At 37.1% G+C, this 22,351-nt stretch overlaps 1 protein-coding gene across 1 annotated transcript in view; it reads right to left on the bottom strand.

Moving 5' to 3' along the window:
• LOC107600417 (parathyroid hormone 2 receptor-like) overlaps positions 1-21,669 on the bottom strand; it is a 58,085-nt gene extending 36,416 nt beyond the window's left edge. Inside the window, exons 1-5 of the mRNA XM_016292312.1 lie at positions 21,369-21,669; positions 5,141-5,251; positions 4,030-4,145; positions 3,848-3,945; positions 810-996 (exon numbers count right to left, since the gene is read on the bottom strand). Coding sequence (XP_016147798.1) covers positions 810-996; positions 3,848-3,945; positions 4,030-4,145; positions 5,141-5,251; positions 21,369-21,669 — 813 coding nt within the window. The remainder of the gene's footprint in view (positions 1-809; positions 997-3,847; positions 3,946-4,029; positions 4,146-5,140; positions 5,252-21,368) is intronic.
• Positions 21,670-22,351: the final 682 nt, after the last annotated feature.

The raw sequence follows: 22,351 nt of genomic DNA, 5'->3' as shown, positions 1-22,351 counted from the left end.
GTTGCTGGAATTAGATGGTTGAGATGACTACAGAGACGGATTCTACATTTGTGAGATGGACACACTCCTGTTATTTTCAGTTTATCGGAGAAAAGGATAAGAATGCTTAGCAATATGTGCGACACCAAACTCTCAACATGGAGAAATAGCACGAGTAAAACCTGGAAACACCTGGACTGGTGCCACTAACACTAAGCTATCAGAGAGAGCTGCGGGGTCAGAGAAGAGAAAAAAGGCGGCGGACGAGCGCAGACAAGCAACAAAAATTAAGTTTAACTAAAAATAACAAAATCTGTTTTTGTTAAATCATAGTCTATATGACAATGCCGTTCTGCGCTGTATGGCGCACTGTGAGGATAATTAAAATTTAGGCTAGTAGCTTAGGCTACTCCTAATTAGGCTAATGTTTTTTTTAAAGTTTTTTTTAAACAGGTCTATTAATTTATACAATTGAATTATAGGCCTATAATTAAAATTATTAACACTGCAGTCATCGATGAAAATTAAGAGCAGCTTTATTTTGTGCACAGATTTTCAAAAACAACATGTAACGCAAAATACATTTCTTCTCATGTTTTTCACTATACGGGCCACAAGAGAAATACTAGTAATATATAATGTATTACATTTTGGAAGTAACTTGCCCAACACTGTTCATAAATATAATGTCATTTACCCTTTTAAACTATATAACCCAACCCTAATATAAATATTCATTACATAATCTGAAATGTAGCGACATAAGATACTTGAAAAATATTTGATAAAATACTTTAATACTAAGATGCATGAGATAGCCCTTGACTCACATACTGTGAAGTGTCCACTGGTGCCACATCCACAGCATTAGTGAAGTTATTCATAAGCACAGCATCAAATTCCTGCAGCCTGGCACTAGTGTGTACCACGTGATCCTTCACAAAGATGCTGACAGCACGCAGCATGAAGGAAACAAACAGGTGCATGTGAATGTAGTTCCTGGTGCAGTGGAGACGCCTGAAAACACACAGAAATACATATGAGGCTTGTTAGGCAGAAAATGGAAAAGATGGTAGACCTCAGAAATAATATGCATTCTGGGAAATTAAGACAAAGTAGGTTTACTAAGTAATGTGCTTAGGTTGTTTCTACATAATGCTAAAATTCTGCTACTGTATATTAAAGACAAGATTTATATACATCCTTTGTATCTTGTAATCACTACTAACTGGAAACCACTTAATGTTATGATGTACTGTATTTTTATTTAGTGTACCCATCCAATTTTAATCTGTTCTCTATATTGTGTATCATTTTCACTGGGGACACAGACAGAATGAATGCAATATTAATACACTCAGTGACCATCTGTTCACAAAAATCCCCAAAGTCTGACGTGGCATGTTATAAAGGCTTTCTACATTTAGTACCCTTTAAATATTACTTTAGTAAATGAGGAATTACAGTTTTCATATATCTCTGGGTATTTCTGATCATAAGTGTCAGAAAGAGCACTACATGTTGAGAGCGGGCTTGACTCCTGTATTTCAACACAACAAAAACTGCCACTTTCAAAATTTCGCCTCAGGAAAAAAATACATTGATAGGTATATTTCATCAACAGTTGCTGTGTTCAATCCACTGCATCAGATACTTCAAAGTGCATAAGAATACTCACATATTCTACTGTACACAGCAGCTTGGATGTGATTGCTTTGTCATAATTTATTTAGCTCAAATGTCTTTTGCTTTGTTACATCTCACGTCAAAAGTTTAAACAACTTTCTCACCTCATCTAGTTTTCATTTACAATATCTCATAGCTGCTGTTTTGAAAGTTACATCCGAAAACCTGATATTTATCTGAAGCCAAGCAAGAAAAACCCTTATTATTGTAAACTGGTGTTCTGAATTGAGGAGGCATTTTTTGTGATTAAATGTAAATTCATGTCCCAGTCACATTTTCTTGGTTAAATAAACATTACTTACATTATACCACAATAAATCTATTTTGTATTTTTACATTAACAATGTAATTAATAGGCTATTCTATTTATTAAAACCAACTATAAATCTCATCAGTTTATTGTTTTTTAGCATTTTACATTTATTTCAAAATAAAAACTCAAGGTAGTACTAGTAACAATTTAAACAATATATTTTATTTAAACAATTTATATTAAAGTTGAAAGACTGCACTGGAAATGGAAACACAAAATCCTGAGAGAGATAACAATGGACGAAAATAATAAACTACAGTATGTATAAATACATGTCAGCATGCATATAAACAATCAAATTAAAACAAAAGAAAGAGAAAAAAACTGTATTTCCCAGACTGCACTCATCTTTCTCTCTAAAGTGCTATACGACCCTGCCAGTAAGCAATGTCCAGAATTGTTTTGCAATGTTACATTGCTCCCCACAGCTCACCTGCAGTGCAATTAATATTGACATTTTGTACCATTCATTTTTAAATGCACATATTTTAAAAACTGAGCCACTCTTTTATCTCAAGCCAAATTTTCAATCAAGTTAATGTTTTTTCAGTGGTCTATTTTCAACGGAAATTAAGAAAATGTGAGAAGGCATTTTCTTTACTGTGTGAATAGTATTGGCATGTCGCAGCTAACGGCACATTCCCCTAAACTGAAGACATGACCGTTGTACTGCTAATGAAGCACGGAGTACAAAGAGAGAAATATTAGACTAATATTAGACTTTAAAGGGGTCATATGATGTTGCTAAAAAGAACATTATTTTGTGTATTTGGTGTAATGAAATGTGTTTATGCGGTTTAAGGTTAAAAAAATACATTATTTTCCTCATACTGTACATTATTGTTTCTCCTCTATGCCCCGCCTTTCTGAAACGCATCGATTTTTACAAAGCTCATCGTTCTGAAAAGCAAGGTGTGCTCTGATTGGCCAGCTATCCAATGCGTTGTGATTGGCCGAATACCTCAAGCGTGTGACAGAAATGTTACGCCCATCCCATACTGTGATGCCGTGTCCCGGAGCGACGAGACAAAAACATTAAAACCCATTATAAACGAGGCATTTGTTGCATCCAGTGGGGACATAATTACGGATTATAATGACTTATACTGACTTGTACTTCATTTTACGCGTTGCGTTGCATCGCACCGCGTAAACATAAAACCATGTCTGCATTTGTGATCGGAGAAATGACAAACAACAAGTGCTACTCTACACTGCTCAAAACTTGCGTTTGAATCATCAGTGGCAAATTCTTTAAATATGAAAATGTACTTACAGTCTGTGAGTCAGAACAGCCAGCATTGTAGTCTACTCTCCCAGGATCAGGAAACAGACCTCCATAAAATGCGCTGCACACATCTGAATATTTGGGTTGAAGTGTTCTGGAACAGTGTTGTAAATACAACTTAACCACTGATTTCTAGTCGTGTCCTCTTTTGGAAGGCCTAACAAAGTATTTTCGCTTTCGCAACGAAACACACAGCGTCTCCACAACATGGTGGTGGCAGCAATAATAAAGTTACGCCTTCTTTCTTTGCGTGAACATTTGGGTGGCGTTATGCAAATCTTTCCACACAGTGACGTAGACATGTGGGGGCGTGTTTAAACGAGGCGTTTTAGGAGGGCGTGGACGAGTCTTAACTTTTATAAAGAATATCTCTTTGGGGTTGAGACTTTAGTCTTTGCAAATTTAGGGATCTTATCTATTCACGAACAGCTTGTAACACTCCAAAAAGAAAGGAAAACTTGAAATCGCATCATATGACCCCTTTAATCCACGAAAACTATTTAAAGCATAAGTTAAACTCTTTTTTTGCAGTTTATGAGATGAAGTGCATCAAACACACACATACACAGTCAGTTACTCACCTGAAGTATCCAATAATAAAGATGGCCACTAGAAGAGAGCTGAAGGAAACTGCATAGCCTACTGTGTACATGATGTGCAGTCGTTCAAAAAAGACCTGCTGTGGGGACAAAGAGTTGGTGCGTCAAGCCACCTAGAAAGTTATCTCGGTCCATTAAAGACGAATGACTGTAATGAAGCTTACTCTCTTTTTGTTGGGTTCTGGGGATTTGATGCATTCAGTGTAGTTGACCCAGGTCTTGTTTGAGCTCTCTGCAAGCACCCAGGAACCATTAGAGTCACACCTCCTGTAAGCGTGTTCTGGAAGATTGACAAAGACTTACTGAACACAGCCAGTATGGAACAGTACACATTATGCAACAATACAAATGTAAAACTGTAGTAAATGTTAGTTTGTTACATTTGTAATTTTTCTTTCTATGTTAATCAATCAAATAATGAGCCAAGAACGATTAAATATTACAAATAAATAATTTCCAGTTCTTTTTTTATCACACTAAAAATTGAAGTTAAAATCAAGGAAGTTGCACTGTGAGTATTCCACGTATTCAGATAATTCACATATGCACATAGTATACAAACCGCACACTTCAGAAATTGTATGGGTAATATTATAATTTCCAACAGAAGAGATTGGTTCTCATTCACTAATAATAGACAGCTTTGAGGTTAGATGAGGTATTGATTTTAACACGGATAAAAATGAAGCTTTAAGGGACAGACTTACAGTATTTACAATGGTACACACTTTATAAAGGTCCTAGATCATGTAATTTTCATTACTTTCAAAACTGCTTTATGGAATTTTTGTCTACTTTTTTGTCTTTTTTTTTTTTTTTGGAAAGACATTTCGCCAGCTGAACAATTAGTATGTGCACTGTACCTCTATCTCTCACAGCCTTGTTCAATGTGGTCAAAAATTAAACATGGTGCTACACTGACTAAGGTAATGAGGCCCTGAGAGGCCATGGATTATTATTTTTCTTTCTTGTTTTCTCATTGTCACGACTTAAATTTCTCATGATCTTGACATATTAAAAGTTGTTTTCTCATTGTCAAGACTTAAATTTCTCATGTTCTCGACATAATAAAAGTTTTCTCATTATCCTGACTTAATTTCTCTTGATCTTGACCTTATACAATTTTCAAATTATGTGTGATTTTGTTGTTGTTCTTTCATTTTTTAAGTTCAAATTAACAAATATTCCATTGGAGCTAACAATGATGCATGTTAACAACTGGAAGAAAAAAAACAAAAGTTGATGAGACACGGAGAGAGAACAAATGTTTCAAACCTGCATGGTTGAAGTCATAGATGTATCTGGGACAGGGGGTCTTGGTCAGAGTTCCAGGGAAGCCTTGCGGCCAACATATCAGACCATCCCACTCTGGGACACACACACCAACTAAGAGCAGAACAGTTTCAGGGCAGAGATGTCAATTCACCAATGGACAAGTTCAGATATGACACGTGAAATCACCCAGTCTTGTAGCGTAACATGACAGACATGTAGACATATAACATTTTCATTCCTTCCTGATCTTTAAAGTAAATCCTGCAGCAAGATAAATATAAAATGAGCTACAGTAAAAGCCCAGTAGGAAACCATCATATATCCTTCCCATCTCCAAATGAATCATTTATGCTTTTCTTTGGATACAATCCGATAAATAAATTAAAAAAGATCACTCATAGTATCATCTGAACACCTATGGGGCATGTTTTCTATTTTGTGCATGGATACTGGATTATATCCATCTGGCATGGCCTAATATGAGTGCCCAGAGGCTCACACTGCCACATCATGCAGAGGCAGCAAGTGTGCTTGTGCAATAAATTATAGTGCCCAATCAGAGTTGTTTTACTTAGTCAGTGGAGCATCCACCCAATATGCTCAAAACGCCGGAGTTTTGTTTAACACTCATCACTGACTGTTCTACACACTTGTGAATCTTAAGTCTGTGCATTAAAGAGGAAATCAGATTAAATTTTCACTTTTTTAGCTTTTCTTGCATTTAGTTAGGTTCCTGGATTGTCTGCCAGCTCAACAGTAAGTGGTCACTATATCTAGATTTTCTATTTCTAGATATCTAGATCAACTAGTTACTATATCTAGATCAACTAGTGTGGATTTTAAACAGATGTTTATGAGTGGTGGGCCTTTGAGTCAAAAGGTTGTGAACCACTAATTTAGATGTAACACATTCAGATGTAACTACTTTGGATGTGCAACATTTAACACATTTTTTAGATTATTCTCACAGGATGAGCACGTTTTTGCATGCATGCATTCATGGCTTGCTAATTTATTACTGCAACTTGCTGGCAATGTAATAGGAGTAAGTTTCAGGTGTTTAAGGTAATAATTAACAGGCATGACATGAGACTTGCAATATGACCAAGCCGACCCTCATAAAAGATGGATCTTACAAAGCATTCAGTTTAACTGTGCTATGTTGATTACTGCACAATTGTGAGATGAACAAGCATAATTTTTTTGATGTTGCAAAGAACATACAGTAGCATATTCAGACTGATTAAAGTGGCAATACAGTGGCAAAACCTTGCAGGTTTATATGAGTGTGCATTAAACAGAAATCATTCAGCAAAACAATACACAATTTATTTAGTTCATTAATGCATGAACAAAAGCACAAGCCACTCAAGTGTGTTTTTATGTGTCATTTCACCCACAGCACAGGTCTATATATGCTCATTCGAGTGACTGCATTTACTGGTTTTCTGACTGCCAATGGCAGACCAAGAGTGAACAATGCGTCAAAAATATATAATGGAGAAAAAAAACATGCATGCGTATTGTATGCTTTCCATGCTCAATGTAAAAAAAAGAAGGAAACGTGCAGTGCCGTAAGGGTCTATTTCCACCCAATTTAAGTTGATTCAGTCATGTTAAATAAGATTGTTGAATGAAATGTAGATGTTACCACATAAGTCACATTTTAGGTTACCTGACAACGCATTTTTATAGGCAGTAGCAACTCTTTATAAAGTAAAATCAAGATTATTAGTTTGGAGAGAGGATAAGAGCTGTGAAACACACCAAGCTTTCATAAAAACCTCCACTGTTCCATTCTGTCTCATATTAGGGATAAGATTACAGCTTTCACGCAAAAAGAAAACGTGTAGTTGGCTGTGCAATTGCATTTGAAAATGAATCATAGTTCAGTCAATATCTAACTGCATTTTAAAAATGTTTTGTTAGCTTAAAAAATAAACATGATTTCATAGTCATAACATCTATACTAAATCAACTGGTTTTATTCAGCTAAAGACATTTTAAGGATCAGATTTAGTAAGTCCTTATTTGCATCTGAAGTTTCAGCAAAATAAAGCAGAAGGACCATTTTCATTTTAACTTGAATTTTTTATGTAATTTAAAATAAATACACACTATCAAATAAGATATAATGATAGTGACAGATAGACAGATGATAGAAAGATAGATAGATAGATAGATAGATAGATAGATAGATAGATAGATAGATAGATAGATAGATAGATAGATAGAATTATACCAATGAAAAATAATATAAGATATATTATTAAATTATATATTTATATTTTATAAATTATATATAATTATATTTTTTATTAAGTGTGTGTAAAGATAAAGTGTTTGGGTAAAATGGTTGGTTGAAATCAAACATTGGTAACACTTTACAATAAGGTTATATTAATTAATGTTAGTTGATGTATTAACTAACACGAACAAACGATGGGCAATAGGCTACATTTATTACAGTATTTATTAATCTGTGTTAATGTTAGTGAATGAAAAAACGGTCGTTAATTGCTCGTTCATGTTAATTCACAGTCCATTAACTAATGTTAACAAGCACAACTTTTGATTTTAATAATGCATTAATAAATGTTGAAATTAACATTAACTAAGATTAATAAATGCTGTAGAAGTATTGTTCATAGGCCTAGTTAACTAATGAACCTTATTGTAAAGTGTTACTCAAACATTCACAGGTTTACATTCGTTCTGTCAAATCAAATCGTAACTTCTTCAGATCATTTGCTTTAAAGAAATTTCTATCGTTATCATTTACCATAAAAACTGAAAAGGAATTTATATAATGTAACACAAAGCACGTCTTAAATATGTATATGCACTATTAAGTTGTTTTGGTCAGTGTTTAACATTTTTAACGGTTAATCTGGACTAGTGCCCTTACAAAAGAAAAGCAAAAAAAACACATGTCACTCCTGTAAAGACCCAGCGTCTTACCTGAGCATCAACTAATGTCCAGAACAGAATCACTTTGGCGAAGTTCCACAGGAGACAATCCCTCATGTTTCTGAGGTGATGCTTTTGTCGAGATACCAAGTAGTCCTCTTCTTTTAAGATTTTGTATATCTCCTCAAACCCCCCAGCGACCATGATCTACTTATGCCATCACTGAAATACATCGTTTAATCTCCCCGAAATATGTTCTTCAATATCTGATAAAAAAAAGCACAGGTACACGAGGCGTCGATGTTCTACTTAGATGTTCTACACAGTTAAAAGGCGTAACTTAAAAGCAGCGGAAAGTTTGCAGGTGTACTCCATGAAGAAATCCCTTCGGTCAGTTTTGCTGATTGACTCACCGTGAGTGAGATGAGGCGCTTGAATAAGAGAGACGCTCCTCCCGTCGCAAAGAGCGAACGTCTCATTCTCACTAACGATGGGCGGATCGATCTTAATCTTAATCGATTTTAGTATTTGGTTTATCGCGAGGACCGGTCAATCTCACATCAATAATATCGACACTACGTGTTTTAACTAGTGCTTTCTTCTATTTTATTATTATTATTATTATTCTCAAAAATGATTGTGTGTCAAGAGCGCCGAAGTGAAAAAATGAATCATATGAACAAATAGTTGCGTAGGTTAGGGACTAGTTCTTCTTCCGCTCATCTCTCAACACAGACAGAAACACGGAGGCAGTAATAAGGAGCGCTCACTCGTCATGTCTTCAAAGAGCTGAGAGAGAAATGCCGAGATAATGACAGAAAAAAAGTAACTTTCTTTAACTTTCTGTAAGTTGATTCACGATAAATGATTCATTGTGTTCTGTAATGAATATTAATAAATGAAAAACGTATGATCATTTGCAATTTCTTTAATTCTACCAATTATGGCTTTCAAATCTCATTGTTTATCCTGCAACACAACATTTAATTTTAACGGAGAGATCAGTCAAAAATGAAAAAAGTTGTAATTCCAAACCTGTCTGATTGTCTTTCGTCTGTGAAACACAAAAGCAGATATTCAGCAGGTATTACTTTTATTTCTTTACTTATATCTCTTTTCCATTCTATGAAAGTAAATAAGGCTCTTTGTCTTTTCCAGGGAACACAAAAGGTCAGCGAGGTGATCAAGAAGCCTGTATTATGATTTACATTAAGTAAGTAAATATACTTCATACATTTAAGTATATTTTACTATTAGACTAAATTACTAGTATCCTTATCCATACTGAACTAATTTATGCATAATTTATAAGCGTTGTGCAAAAGTATACTGTGGCTTAGTGATAGTCCCAGATGGTAATATGAATAAATTATACTAATTATACTAAAATTAAATTAAATTTAAAAAATGGAAGGGTCCATCTCTTCATCCACCTTGAGACTCTTACTAAACTTCTGAGGCACTGCTGGCTTTACATGAGATGTGCAGTATAGTCTAATGGTTAAAATAGTTAAAAATTCTGTTTTGGTATCCAATTGTTCAAACCACAGGGAGGTTCAGCTAAATGACTAACTCATAAGAAATCACCAAACTAGTGGTAAGGAAACAATAAGATTAAGTTGTGTTGTGGACCTGTCCATGGTGCTGAAACACCAACTAGCAAACGCAATTCCCAATTGACCGCTTATTTTGCCACATCTGTTATTCATATTACTACAATAATTCCACATTTCAATAAAATGAATGTGAAATAGTAGCTTCTTATAAAATGAATTTGTTAAATCAGTCTAGAAAAGAAAGCCTGTGTAGTAAAATGTGTGGTTAACCATTATAAAAAGGAATCCTGTGGAGCAAAACGCCAGCACATTTTCTCGCGCAGCACACAAGATATTCAGAGCAGCCTTGAGGATTCAGCATAACTCTTATCAGTTGGATTCAATCTCTTTGGAGAGGAAGCGACAGGCCACCGCTTAACCATTTCAGAGACTGGGCTCACACATTCAGTTTTCCCTAAGCTGCTAAAAATGTATTTGACTTGATCCAAAAGTGGCTGAAAATATTTAATGAAAGGCAGCCTATCCACATTTGTGAGATGTTATGTGAATAAAAGCCACGTTATGGATGATGGCAGGAAACAAATCAGCTTAATTTCTGTCAGGTTTGAGAGGAAGTTCGATTTAACAATCTCAGTCCAATTACTTTGGGTCTCAGGTGGGGATCATTACTTTTATATCAGTCACAAACACAAAAGACACATTATGTCCATAATTATATTGATCATGTCATCATTAATTACCACTGATATGTAAGCAAGAAATGTACAAGGTGGTCCACTATGAAGAAACAAGTGTCTTTCTGTCCATGCTCTGTCTCTCTATTTTTTTTTTTTTTTTGCATTCATACAAAAATAATCTAATAATCAATCAAGGCCTGAATCTTCTACCTTGGATAAATCAGACTATGCTTTTAATTTTCTTTGTGCCACTGTTGCAATTTTACCTTTACTTATTTTTGCCTAAACCTAAAGGATTTACATGTGAATTAGCTCAGAGAAATAACTTCAGTTCAAATTCCATGACAATCTCATAACCATCTTCTGTTTCTAATTGAGTGACCATGATCTACTTATGCCATCACTGAAATACATCGTTTAATCTCCCCGAAATATGTTCTTCAATATCTGATAAAAAAGCACAGGTACACGAGGCGTCGATGTTCTACTTAGATGTTCTACACAGTTAAAAGGCGTAACTTAAAAGCAGCGGAAAGTTTGCAGGTGTACTCCATGAAGAAATCCCTTCGGTCAGTTTTGCTGATTGACTCACCGTGAGTGAGATGAGGCGCTTGAATAAGAGAGACGCTCCTCCCGTCGCAAAGAGCGAACGTCTCATTCTCACTAAAGATGGGCGGATCGATCTTAATCTTAATCGATTTTAGTATTTGGTTTATCGCGAGGACCGGTCAATCTCACATCAATAATATCGACACTACGTGTTTTAACTAGTGCTTTCTTCTATTTTATTATTATTATTATTATTCTCAAAAATGATTGTGTGTCAAGAGCGCCGAAGTGAAAAAATGAATCATATGAACAAATAGTTGCGTAGGTTAGGGACTAGTTCTTCTTCCGCTCATCTCTCAACACAGACAGAAACACGGAGGCAGTAATAAGGAGCGCTCACTCGTCATGTCTTCAAAGAGCTGAGAGAGAAATGCCGAGATAATGACAGAAAAAAAGTAACTTTCTTTAACTTTCTGTAAGTTGATTCACGATAAATGATTCATTGTGTTCTGTAATGAATATTAATAAATGAAAAACGTATGATCATTTGCAATTTCTTTAATTCTACCAATTATGGCTTTCAAATCTCATTGTTTATCCTGCAACACAACATTTAAGTTTAACGGAGCGTTCAGTTAAAAATGAAAAAATTAGTAATTCCAAACCTGTCTGATTGTCTTTCCTCTGTGAAACACAAAAGCAGATATTCAGCAGGTATTACTTTTATTTCTTTACTTATATCTCTTTTCCATACTATGAAAGTAAATAAGGCTCTTTGTCTTTTCCAGGGAACACAAAAGGTCAGCGAGGTGATCAAGAAGCCTGTATTATGATTTACATTAAGTAAGTAAATATACTTCATACATTTAAGTATATTTTACTATTAGACTAAATTACTAGTATCCTTATCCATACTGAACTAATTTATGCATAATTTATAAGCGTTGTGCAAAAGTATACCAAGGCCTGAATCTTCTACCTTGGATAAATCAGACTATGCTTTTAATTTTCTTTGTGCCACTGTTGCAATTTTACCTTTACTTATTTTTGCCTAAACCTAAAGGATTTACATGTGAATTAGCTCAGAGAAATAACTTCAGTTCAAATTCCATGACAATCTCATAACCATCTTCTGTTTCTAATTGAGTGAACAATCATTTCCTTTCCGTGCAAGTGGAGTAATGCGCTTCACAACACGCACCACCTAGAAAGGAGTTGCTGGAGTACAGTCTAGCATTGTTTAAAATTCATAAAAGGCAGCTCATCTGATACAATTACTTCAAGAGACTGATCATCCTATCAAAGCCTTTCTTCTGCAGACATTAACTTTAGATTTATATTTGGCTTGCTTATTGGGGACACAATTTCTGGCGACATTGTTGACTTGACTGCACAGACACTATTGGAAGAGAACTGAACTGAGCTGAACGATGACAACACTGAATCAACAATTAAATAAATTTAACTGATAAACTGACTGTTTTCTATTGTCCTCTTGCATTATCAGCACATGTTTTCCTGTTTAACACTGTAAAGCTGCTTTGAAACAATCTGTATTGTATAAAGTGCTATATATATATATATATATATATATAGTGCTGTCAAACGATTAATCACGATTAATTGCATCCAAAATACAAAATAAAAGTATTTGTTTACATAACATATTTGAGTGTACTGTTTATATTTATTATGTATGTATAAATAAACACACATGCATGTATATATTTAAGAACAATTGCTATGTTTATATATTACAAATATTTATATATAAATTATATGATTATAAATATATACATGTAAATATGTACTTGACTTATATTCAGATTCAAAAATAACTCTTATTTTTTTCTTTTATCTGGTGGTGTCAGTTGTGCAAACTTTTGAAAACATATACAGTGGGGTAAAAGTCCAAGTCAACACTGAAACGCTGGGATTTAAAGTCTAATTTAAACATAGAAATAACATTTTAAGATTTAAACCAAAGAAACCTTTTGATGAACAAGAAACCTTCAAATGAATTATTTAAGATTCTAATCAAATTTTAATCACTTTGAACAAAAGGTCAGAGTCCATGCCTCATATTGCATTCTAAAAGTAAAATGTTTAAACTTAAATTCTTTAATGTAAATATTCCAATGAAACTGTTACTCAAACTGTTTTGCTAAAAATACAAAACTGACTAAATAGGAAAAATGCAAACTGGAAACATTTTCACTAGTGGACTCAGACTTTGGGCTCCCACTGTTTGAGATGCAAATAGTTCCAATACAAATCTAGTACTGGCAGCATTGCAGCATTGCTGCTTCTTATTCAAGAGTCTTAGAAGTTGAAGATTTTGTGTTTGGCTGGTAAAGGCAGCAGTGTTGAGAAAGACTTGTGTATAAATCTCAAGTAGAGGATATGTCATGTCTGTCTCTACCCAACCAAATCAGCTTTTACAATAAACCCTAATTTATAGGTGGTCCAATTAGGACAAATTCAAAACGGCTCAAAGTTATGTGATATGCTTGAAAATTTCATACTGTGAAATGAGTTCAACATTCAGAGGATTTCCTTGAATTGTTTTTTCTTATGCCCTTAGTATTTTTCCTATCACTTTCTAGCTGAAGCACACATGCACTGCACCAGACTAGACCTTATTAGTGTCTTCACAGCAGCCTTGCAGCTTCTCTTCACAAACGTTTGACACTGTATTTTTATTGTAAATGTTCATATCCATATTTCCACAGTGTCATTTACAATAAACCGTTAAGTAGAGGACAATAAGAAACACCAGGCAGGTATTTTATAAATGCTTCATACTTCTATAAATGTTGAAATGTGCAGGTCTTAATGTGCATACACACACAAACTGGAAACAGTGCGTCAAGCAAGTGGGCCACCATTAAGTCAACAACAACAGAGATGTCATCTGGTAAAGTAAAAAAATAAAAAATAAAAAATGTATATATATATATATATATATATATTTAAAAGATTCATTTGATCTTGCTGGCAAACTTATGTAAATATGTATAAATTCCTAATTTGTCAATCAAAAGCATTGAAAAGGTCTCACAGCAGTGCGCAAAGCTTCTAGATGCGTACAAATCTGCAATCCCTGCTAAATGGTCAACTGCAGGGTAATGTTTCCACGTCATTCTAAAAAAACGAGATTGATTGTGTTTCATCACCAGATGTGATTGCTGTTACTTACATCCATGACAGGAACACGCTTCTAATTTACCCATAACCTTCAATGATGAGGGCCAGTTTTCTGTCTTTGTTAGAATAATTGGTTCTCTCCTCCTCTGACCTCCTAAGGTTAAGACAGAAAATTGATTTCAGCTCAGACGCTCTAGACAAACTCCTATAAAACATTTAGATAATGAATGCATTCAGACAAACAGTGAGATTAAACTATGTTTCAAGATCTGGATACAGAAAGAGTCAATGCATTAATTAAATTTTATTTTTAATTATTTATCTATCTATTACTTTTTTATTTGTTATACATATTTAATTTTTTGGCATTTTAGGGAAACTATTAAAAATGTCCAAGTTTCCAATCTCTTCATTTGTGTTCAACATAAGAAAGAAACTTATACAGGTTTGGAACGACATGAGGGTGAGGAAATGATGACAACATTTTCATTTTCATTTTTGGGTGAACTATTCCTTTAATTGTGACATTAAAGACGCTTGATCATGCTTCAGTTTTTGATGCCTTGGAAGTGAGAATGGGTTAGAAAATTGTGGTGGCTTACAATTTGCTAAAACTAAGAAGGGTATGCTCTCTGCTCTTTTGTCAGATGTTTTAAACAGTATATGATGCATCTGCATTTGATTTCTCATTCCATCAGAGTAGTCTGTATGACAACTTTTATTGTGCTCTTTTCTACCTTATCTAGAGATTGACCAGAGTGACACGTACAAAGTGACAAAGCATTTCAATTGTGTTCACATAACACAATTCCTTATGTTATTCAAAGCTAAACTATACTCCAAATTCAGATTCAGCATGCTTGCACTTTTTTTCTACTTTGACATTCTCCCATAAAATATGGCTGGGAGCATTCTCAGCAACACTCTGCAACATATGAGTTATTTTAATCATAAATAGGCTATGATCTTCATTATCCTGCACTACTTCTGCAACTTATGTAGGATTTGTTTCTTTCATGCAGTCTTTACTTATCCCTTGAAACTCTTCTTTTTGCCATCAGCAAAGAAAATTATTCTTAGATGAGAAAAAAAATAGTAACATAAAAAGGCATTTGGCTGAATTAAGCAAAGAAGATGTAAGAAGAAAGTCTGCAAAGTTTATAATCTTGTACAGTAAAAAGTACCAGTTCCTTTCTCGGAGATAGAATACCCAGTTCTTATTTACGCTGAGGGACTACAGAGAGAGCAACTAAGTAAGTTGCTGTGACATTTAAGACTATGTGCATATAATTTTCAAGTCAGTAAGATTTTTAAATAAATGAATACTTTTATTCAGCAAGGATGCATTAAACTGATCAGAAGTGATAGTAAGATCTTTATAATATTACAAAAGATCACTATTTCACATTTTTTTTGTATCACAGTTTCCTTAAAAATACTAAGCAGCAGAATTTTCAACATTGATAATAATAAGAAATGTTTCTTGAGCACCAAATATGTCACTTTTCTGTTAGTTTGAACTTTGTTTGCCTGTCTAGTTCCCTTTCAAGGAAACTTCGAACTGCGTCCTCTAGGGGTCACTATGGGGAACGCCTCGTTGTGACCCATGTCTGAAGCATACATTCAAAAAACACCAACAACATGCTGGCTGGCGACAGCCCATTACGTCACTACCAGTGCGACTATGGTATAAATAGGCGCCGGGAGAACACGTCATCCTCTTCTTCATCTTCATTGACTGTTTTGTTTGAAGCGTGCATTCCGTGGTAACAGCGATCAGGACCCACTGCTGCTGAGGCACGGAGAATGAGCTTGTGGGGATCGCAGGCGGATCTGGCCGATGAGTTTAAAGAGGGGCTTTCCCTCTCGCGCTCGTCGGCTGTGGACGAGAGTGAGCCGCTGGAGGATGATGTTATTTCCCTAACATCGTCTGATCCAGGGGCCAGTGCTCTGCTGGGTTTGGCCCGGGAAGAGCAGGAAATGTCTGAGGATGTCTGATGTCCCAATCCTCCTGCCCTATGTATGATGAGCTAGCTAGCTCTCCATGGGTGAGACATCCTCTCTTAAGACTCCCTCCTTGCCATCTAAGCCCCTTCAGGATACATTTCGCTTAAATGGCAGGGCATATGCAGCAGCAGGTCAGGCTGTCGCTTCATTGCACACGATGGCGGTGCTTCAGGCGTATCAGGCCGAGCTACTGAAAGACCTGGATAAAGGGGAGGGCCTTTTTCCCAAAGAGGTAGCTGAGTTGCGCCGCACCACAGATCTCTCCGTGCTACTAAGCAGGCCGCCTCTGCTATGGGCAGGTCCATGGTGGCTATGGTGGTAATGGAGAGACATCTGTGGCTGAACCTGGCAGATATCGGGAAGAAAGAGAGGGGCTTTCTTCTCGATGCTCCGGCTTCACCATCCAAACTTTTCGGTACCTCCGTCGAGACGGTGGTTGAGAAGTTCAGGGAGGCGAAGGTGTGCTCAGCGGCCTTCAAATCCTTCATTCCACGAAGGTCCAGGTCTGAACCCGAGCAACCCAGGGGTCCTGGCCCGTCTCGATCTGAGGATCAGAGACGGGCACAGAAGGCTAGTGTCACGGCTCGCGCTCCTCCCCTGTCTGCGGGTAGGGGTAGGAGGAATCGCGGGTCAAAGGGAGGTAGGCAAGACCTAAAGGATGTGATCCAGATGAGGCGTCAGCGCTTTCGTCTACTCATTTCCCTCAGGGGGTTTAACATCTGCCCTTATCTTCCCCTTCCTAATTCCCCTGTAATCACCATCTCTCCACCTGACCGAGGTTAGGTAGGAACTTCCTGCATTACAGTCTCCTATGCTGGACCTATGATGTTTCGATTGGTTCTATGGCTTCATAGTAACCACCTTACTGATGGTCCGGACTAGAGGCTTCTTCGGGTCACTTCTTGAACGGGGCTCCTGCGCGGGAACCATGGTGGGTGAGTACGATCCATTTTTATTAAAAATATATATTTAATACGCTGGTGGTTGTGTGTATTCCATCTGCGAGCTTTCTTTGCAGTGTTTTCCAGGACCTGTGTGTTTCTGTCCTTTTCTAGGTTAGGTCCTCGGTGAGCAACCCCTCTGCTGGATTCAGAAACCGGGTTCTCGACTTGCAGTGATTACCTCACTCGTCGATGTTGTATCCAGTCGTTATGATAGCCCTGATTCCGGCTTCATGCTTCCTGGATCATGCGGCCAGATCACAGGCTTCTGCGGGAGCCTTCTTGATCATCAGGCCCTCGGCACGGCAAAATTTCCTGGACGTCCGGGCTCGGCTTATGCTTTCAGGCTGCCCTGTCTGGTACGCTGTATCTAGGTCGCCCTGAGGGGCTTCCTGATCACCAGGATATCCCCTCTTGCTGAGGCATCGAGCGAGAGGTATAGGTGGCATCTGCAAGAACCTTCTTGTGAAATGCTGTCTCAGGCCAGGCTTCTGCGGGAGCCTTCTTGATCATCAGGCCCTCGGCACGGCAAAATTTCCTGGACGTCCGGGCTCGGCTTATGCTTTCAGGCTGCCCTGTCTGGTACGCTGTATCTAGGTCGCCCTGAGGGGCTTCCTGATCACCAGGATATCCCCTCTTGCTGAGGCATCGAGCGAGAGGTATAGGTGGCATCTGCAAGAACCTTCTTGTGAAATGCTGTCTCAGGCGGTGCTCCCCTCGTATCAGAGGGTTATCTTTGAGCTTGCCACTCCTGTTTGGCTCTGTACTTCTAGGCATCTGTGAGCAGATGCTTGGGAAGCTCTTAAATCCATGCTATGGTAAGTACACACGCTAAGCTTTGTGCACTTTCTGAAATCCACATGGTGGTAAGTGTGCACGCTGAGCACTTTGCAAACTTTCTAAAATCCACATAGTGGTAAGTGTGCATGCTAAGACTCTGCGCACTTTCTGAAATCCTGTATGGTAAGCGTTGCGCGTTATTAGCCTTGTTCCCTTCCTCTGAGTTGGCTTAGACCCCGGTACGTGCCTTGGGCTTCACTCAACCAGTGTGTCTCTGTTGACACACTTTTGAAGCATCGCTCCCCTCACCATTGAGGGTTATTGTGAGCATGGTGCTTTCTTTCGAGCATTTGAATTCTCTCCCTTTCTGAGGAGTTGGATTCCTCACTCCGTGGGCTGTTCTCGTGGTAATGTTTAGCAGTGCTCCCCTTTATCAAAGGGTTGCCTATGAGCACGCTACTCCTTTCTGAATTCGGCGTTCTCCTCTCACGTGAGAGTTGAGTTCTCTGTTTTCCCAGAGCATCTGGAACCGGCAACATCAGGCGAACTAGGCCCTTCCTCTGCCTCCCTGGTGCGCTGAGTTTTTGGCTAAGCTTGCAGTGCGCTTACCCTTCTGATTTCTAACGAACATGCTGTAGGTCAAGCCCCCTCTCGACTGAGAGCTGGGTGTGTTGCTCCCTCAGCTAGGTAACTTACTGCTAGCCATTCCAGCATTTTACCATAGATCGAGCTGATGGCTTCTCAAACATTTTGTTCTGGTGATGTACCATTTCCATCTATGGGCTGCTCTTTCAGAGTGCCACAAGAGCATTTGAGATGGGTAAAGAAGTCTAGGAAATACATTCATTTGAATAGTTTCCACCCAACCCAGAAGAGATAAAAGAGTGGCTGACCACCATTGCAGATCATTATAGATAGATTTGATTAATTTATGGTAGTTGGCTACATATACATTTTGTAATAAAGGAGGTATATTAATCCCTAGGTACTTGATGCCCTCTTTGGGCCAATTGAAGCCACTCTGTTTTATCACCCTCTCAGAAATATGACCACCGACATTCAATGCTTCAGCTTTGTCTATATTTACTCTGTAGCCTGAGTGATATCCGAAGTCAACAATTAATTTTTGGAGTTGGGATATTGTTGATTGAGGGTTTCTCATCTCATCGTATAGTGAGATTTTATGTTCCTCTCCTCCTATAAAAACACCATTTATGACAGCACTTGAGCTGAGCAAAAGGCTCTATGCTTATAGCAAATAATAATGGGGAGAGTGCACAGCCCTGTCTACAACCACACTCTAATTTGAAAGACGCTGATTTACAACTATTAAGTCTAGTAGAGACTTGTGGGTTGGAATATAAGATTTGTACCCATTTAAGAAAATTAGAACCAAAATTAAAATGCTCCATGGTATGAAATAAAAACTGCCACGACACTTGATCAAAAGCTTTGTACGTTTCTAATGAGATGATTGCTATCTGATGAGATGATTGCTATAACTATATTTAATAGTCTGCGAATGTTGTCACCATAACACCTCCCTTTTATAAATCCAATTTGATCTGGATTTATAATATTAACAATCACCTCATTTAATCACTGAGATAAGATGGCTGTCAAAATACAAAGATCTCCATTTAGTAAGGAATTTGGCCTATACGGCTGACATAATGTTGGATCTATGCCTTCCTTATGAATGACGACTATAGTTGTATCATTCAATGAGGGGGCCAAAGTACCTGTTTCCAGGGCTGTATGATATGCATTTAATAAAATATGGGGAAATAATTTTTCTAAATATATAGTAAAATTCATTTGAATAGCTATGGGCCCTGGGCTTTTGTTATTTTTACTACTAAAATAGCAGTTGTGCTTTACTGTACTATATTCGTGGATTGTTGTTTTTTCAGACAGTAACCTATTTGCTCTGTTGCCATGTTTATAATAATTTTGCTTAGCAAACCTCAGCCTTCCTTCGATCTTACTAGAGAGTAATGTATTTAATTCTTTAAGTGCCGTGATCAGTTCAGTTAATATTGCACTATGTGGTTTATGTTGTTGCTCTAATTTCATAATGGCATTTTCTAATTGTTGCTGTCTACGTTCAAGTTCCCTTTTTTTGCACTTGTAAAATCAATTATATGCCCTCTCAGATAGGCTTTAGCACAATCACAATAATATTAATGGAGATATCTCTGTGGTATCATTAGTATCCAGGTAGAGCTGTAATTCATCTTTTATAAATTTGATAAATGTGCTATCATTGAGCAAACATGTGTTAAATCTCCACTGCCTGAAAATTGGTCTATAACCATCCCACTAAGAGTGTTATGGGCAGTGTTTTAATATCTGTTACTCTATATAATTATGATACAGGAGAGAATAAATAATCAATTATCGAATATGATGAGTGTCTGAAAGAAAACAAATGTGAAATCTTGCTTATTTGGGAACCTTTGTCTTCACACATCCACTAGGCCAATATCCTTAAGTTGTCCATTTTACTTATTTTAAGGAGAGGGGATTGAGAAGTTGGTTGCTTATCCAGATATTGCGACAAAACACAATAAAAGTCTCCCCCAACAAAAGGATCCCTTTGCTATATTGCAAAATAACACCGAAGACAGTTTTTATCAAATTTGGGTCGCCTTCATTTGGAGCATAAACGTTCATAAATGAAACCTCTGATCCATTAATAACTCAATTTACCAGAACAAATCTGCCTTCCGAATCTTAGAATAGAAACTCCTCTCCTCTTTCCTGATATATGGGATGAGTGAAAAGCCTTATCAGCCCAAGATCTGACAAATGTGTTTCCTGAAGAAATGGTATCTGACACTGAAGTTGTTTAACTTGATTTAAAATATGTTTTCGTTTAATAGGACTATGAAGACCATTTAATTTTACATTATAACTTATTATCTTAAGTGAGCCTATTGTCTTATTTAAGATATTGAGGAGAGATTTGGAAATGGAATTACTGAGAGGGGTAGCAATATGTGCGTATACAGATAAAAATATGTGATTGTATGTGTATACGCACACAAGAAAAGGTAAAAAAAATAAAAATAAAAAGGGGGGGCAGGGAAGGGGGAAGAAAATACGTACATTTGACATTAGAAACAGATGATTATGTTTCAGGGCCCACCAGAACTATTAAACAGCTAAGCATGAACAAATCCCAAAAGGAACATGAAATTTAACAAGAGGGGAAATGTCCCCTAAATAACAGAAAAATGCAAAAACAGTGTTTGCTTGGCCTCTATACCTTTACCGTAGATACTCTCCTAGCGGCCATATATCTACTACCGACGTTACTGGCCTAGATTTTCGGTTAGATCTACAGTAAGTACCCTTAAGCTCCAGCAGTGGCAAAATTTCACATAATTTTAATATTTTAAATGGACATGAGCATTAACATTACTTTGGGATCTGAGTGCCTTAATCTACCACCCATGTTATATCAGACCATGGATATCTACCTAATCTGTAAATCAGTTAATCACTCAATAGCAGTTCTAATGTCCATGTGCCAGTCATTCACTTATTTGACACTTGTCCTGTCCAAAGGATAGTTATAAGTTTGCTCATCTTTGGACACTGAAACACTCTTCCACTCAGCTGCAGACCTCTAGTCCATAGAACAGTTATTACTCACTTGCAGATCTCTGCATGCTAGCAACAATAGTGTATGTCACAAACTCCATGGCTTTATCTGGGTCTGTAAATTCTCTTTTGTCACCAATGAATATGATTCGTAGCTTGGCAGGGTAAATTAAGCCATACTGATCATTAGGTCGGTTATGAATCCGCTTCTTCACTTCAGTGAACGCCGCTCTGGCTTTTGCAACATTTGCTGTGAAATCGGGAAAGATGTCTATCGATTGACTGTTGAACTGTAGCTGTGCCAGCTGTCGCACTTTCTTCAGAATCTGCTCTCGGCCTTGATAATAATGCATGCGAACAATGATGGCTCGTGGATTCCCACCTGGTCATCTCAGTGACAAAGTGCGATGGGAGCGATCAACTCGCATCTCTCTTTCACTTTTAAGCACCTCTCGAAGCTATTTGGATACCTCTGTTGTACTGCTCCAGCCTGGTGTTTCAGCTACTTCCACAATCCGCACGTTGTTTCTCTGCATCCTTCCCTCTACAGGTGCATCTCAATAAATTAGAATGTCATGGAAAAGTTAATTTATTTCAGTAATTCAACTCAAATTGTGAAACTCGTGTATTAAATAAATTCAATGCACACAGACTGAAGTAGTTTAAGTCTTTGGTTCTTTTAATTGTGATGATTTTGGCTCACATTTTGGCTCACACCAAATTAGAATATGGTGACATGCCAATCAGCTAATCAACTCAAAACACCTGCAAAGGTTTCCTGAGCCTTCAAAATGGTCTCTCAGTTTGGTTCACTAGGCTACACAATCATGGGGAAGACTGCTGATCTGACAGTTGTCCAGAAGACAATCATTGACACCCTTCACAAGGAGGGTAAGCCACAAACATTCATTGCCAAAGAAGCTGGCTGTTCACAGAGTGCTGTATCCAAGCATGTTAACAGAAAGTTGAGTGGAAGGAAAAGGTGTGGAAAAATCGATTCAAGAATTTGAGTGAACTTCTCATGGAATGGATTGA

Source organism: Sinocyclocheilus grahami, unplaced genomic scaffold (assembly GCF_001515645.1).
Source record: "Sinocyclocheilus grahami isolate Dianchi unplaced genomic scaffold, SAMN03320097.WGS_v1.1 scaffold283.1, whole genome shotgun sequence".
Taxonomy (NCBI): domain Eukaryota; kingdom Metazoa; phylum Chordata; class Actinopteri; order Cypriniformes; family Cyprinidae; genus Sinocyclocheilus; species Sinocyclocheilus grahami.
This window is presented reverse-complemented; position numbering and strand designations above follow the sequence as displayed.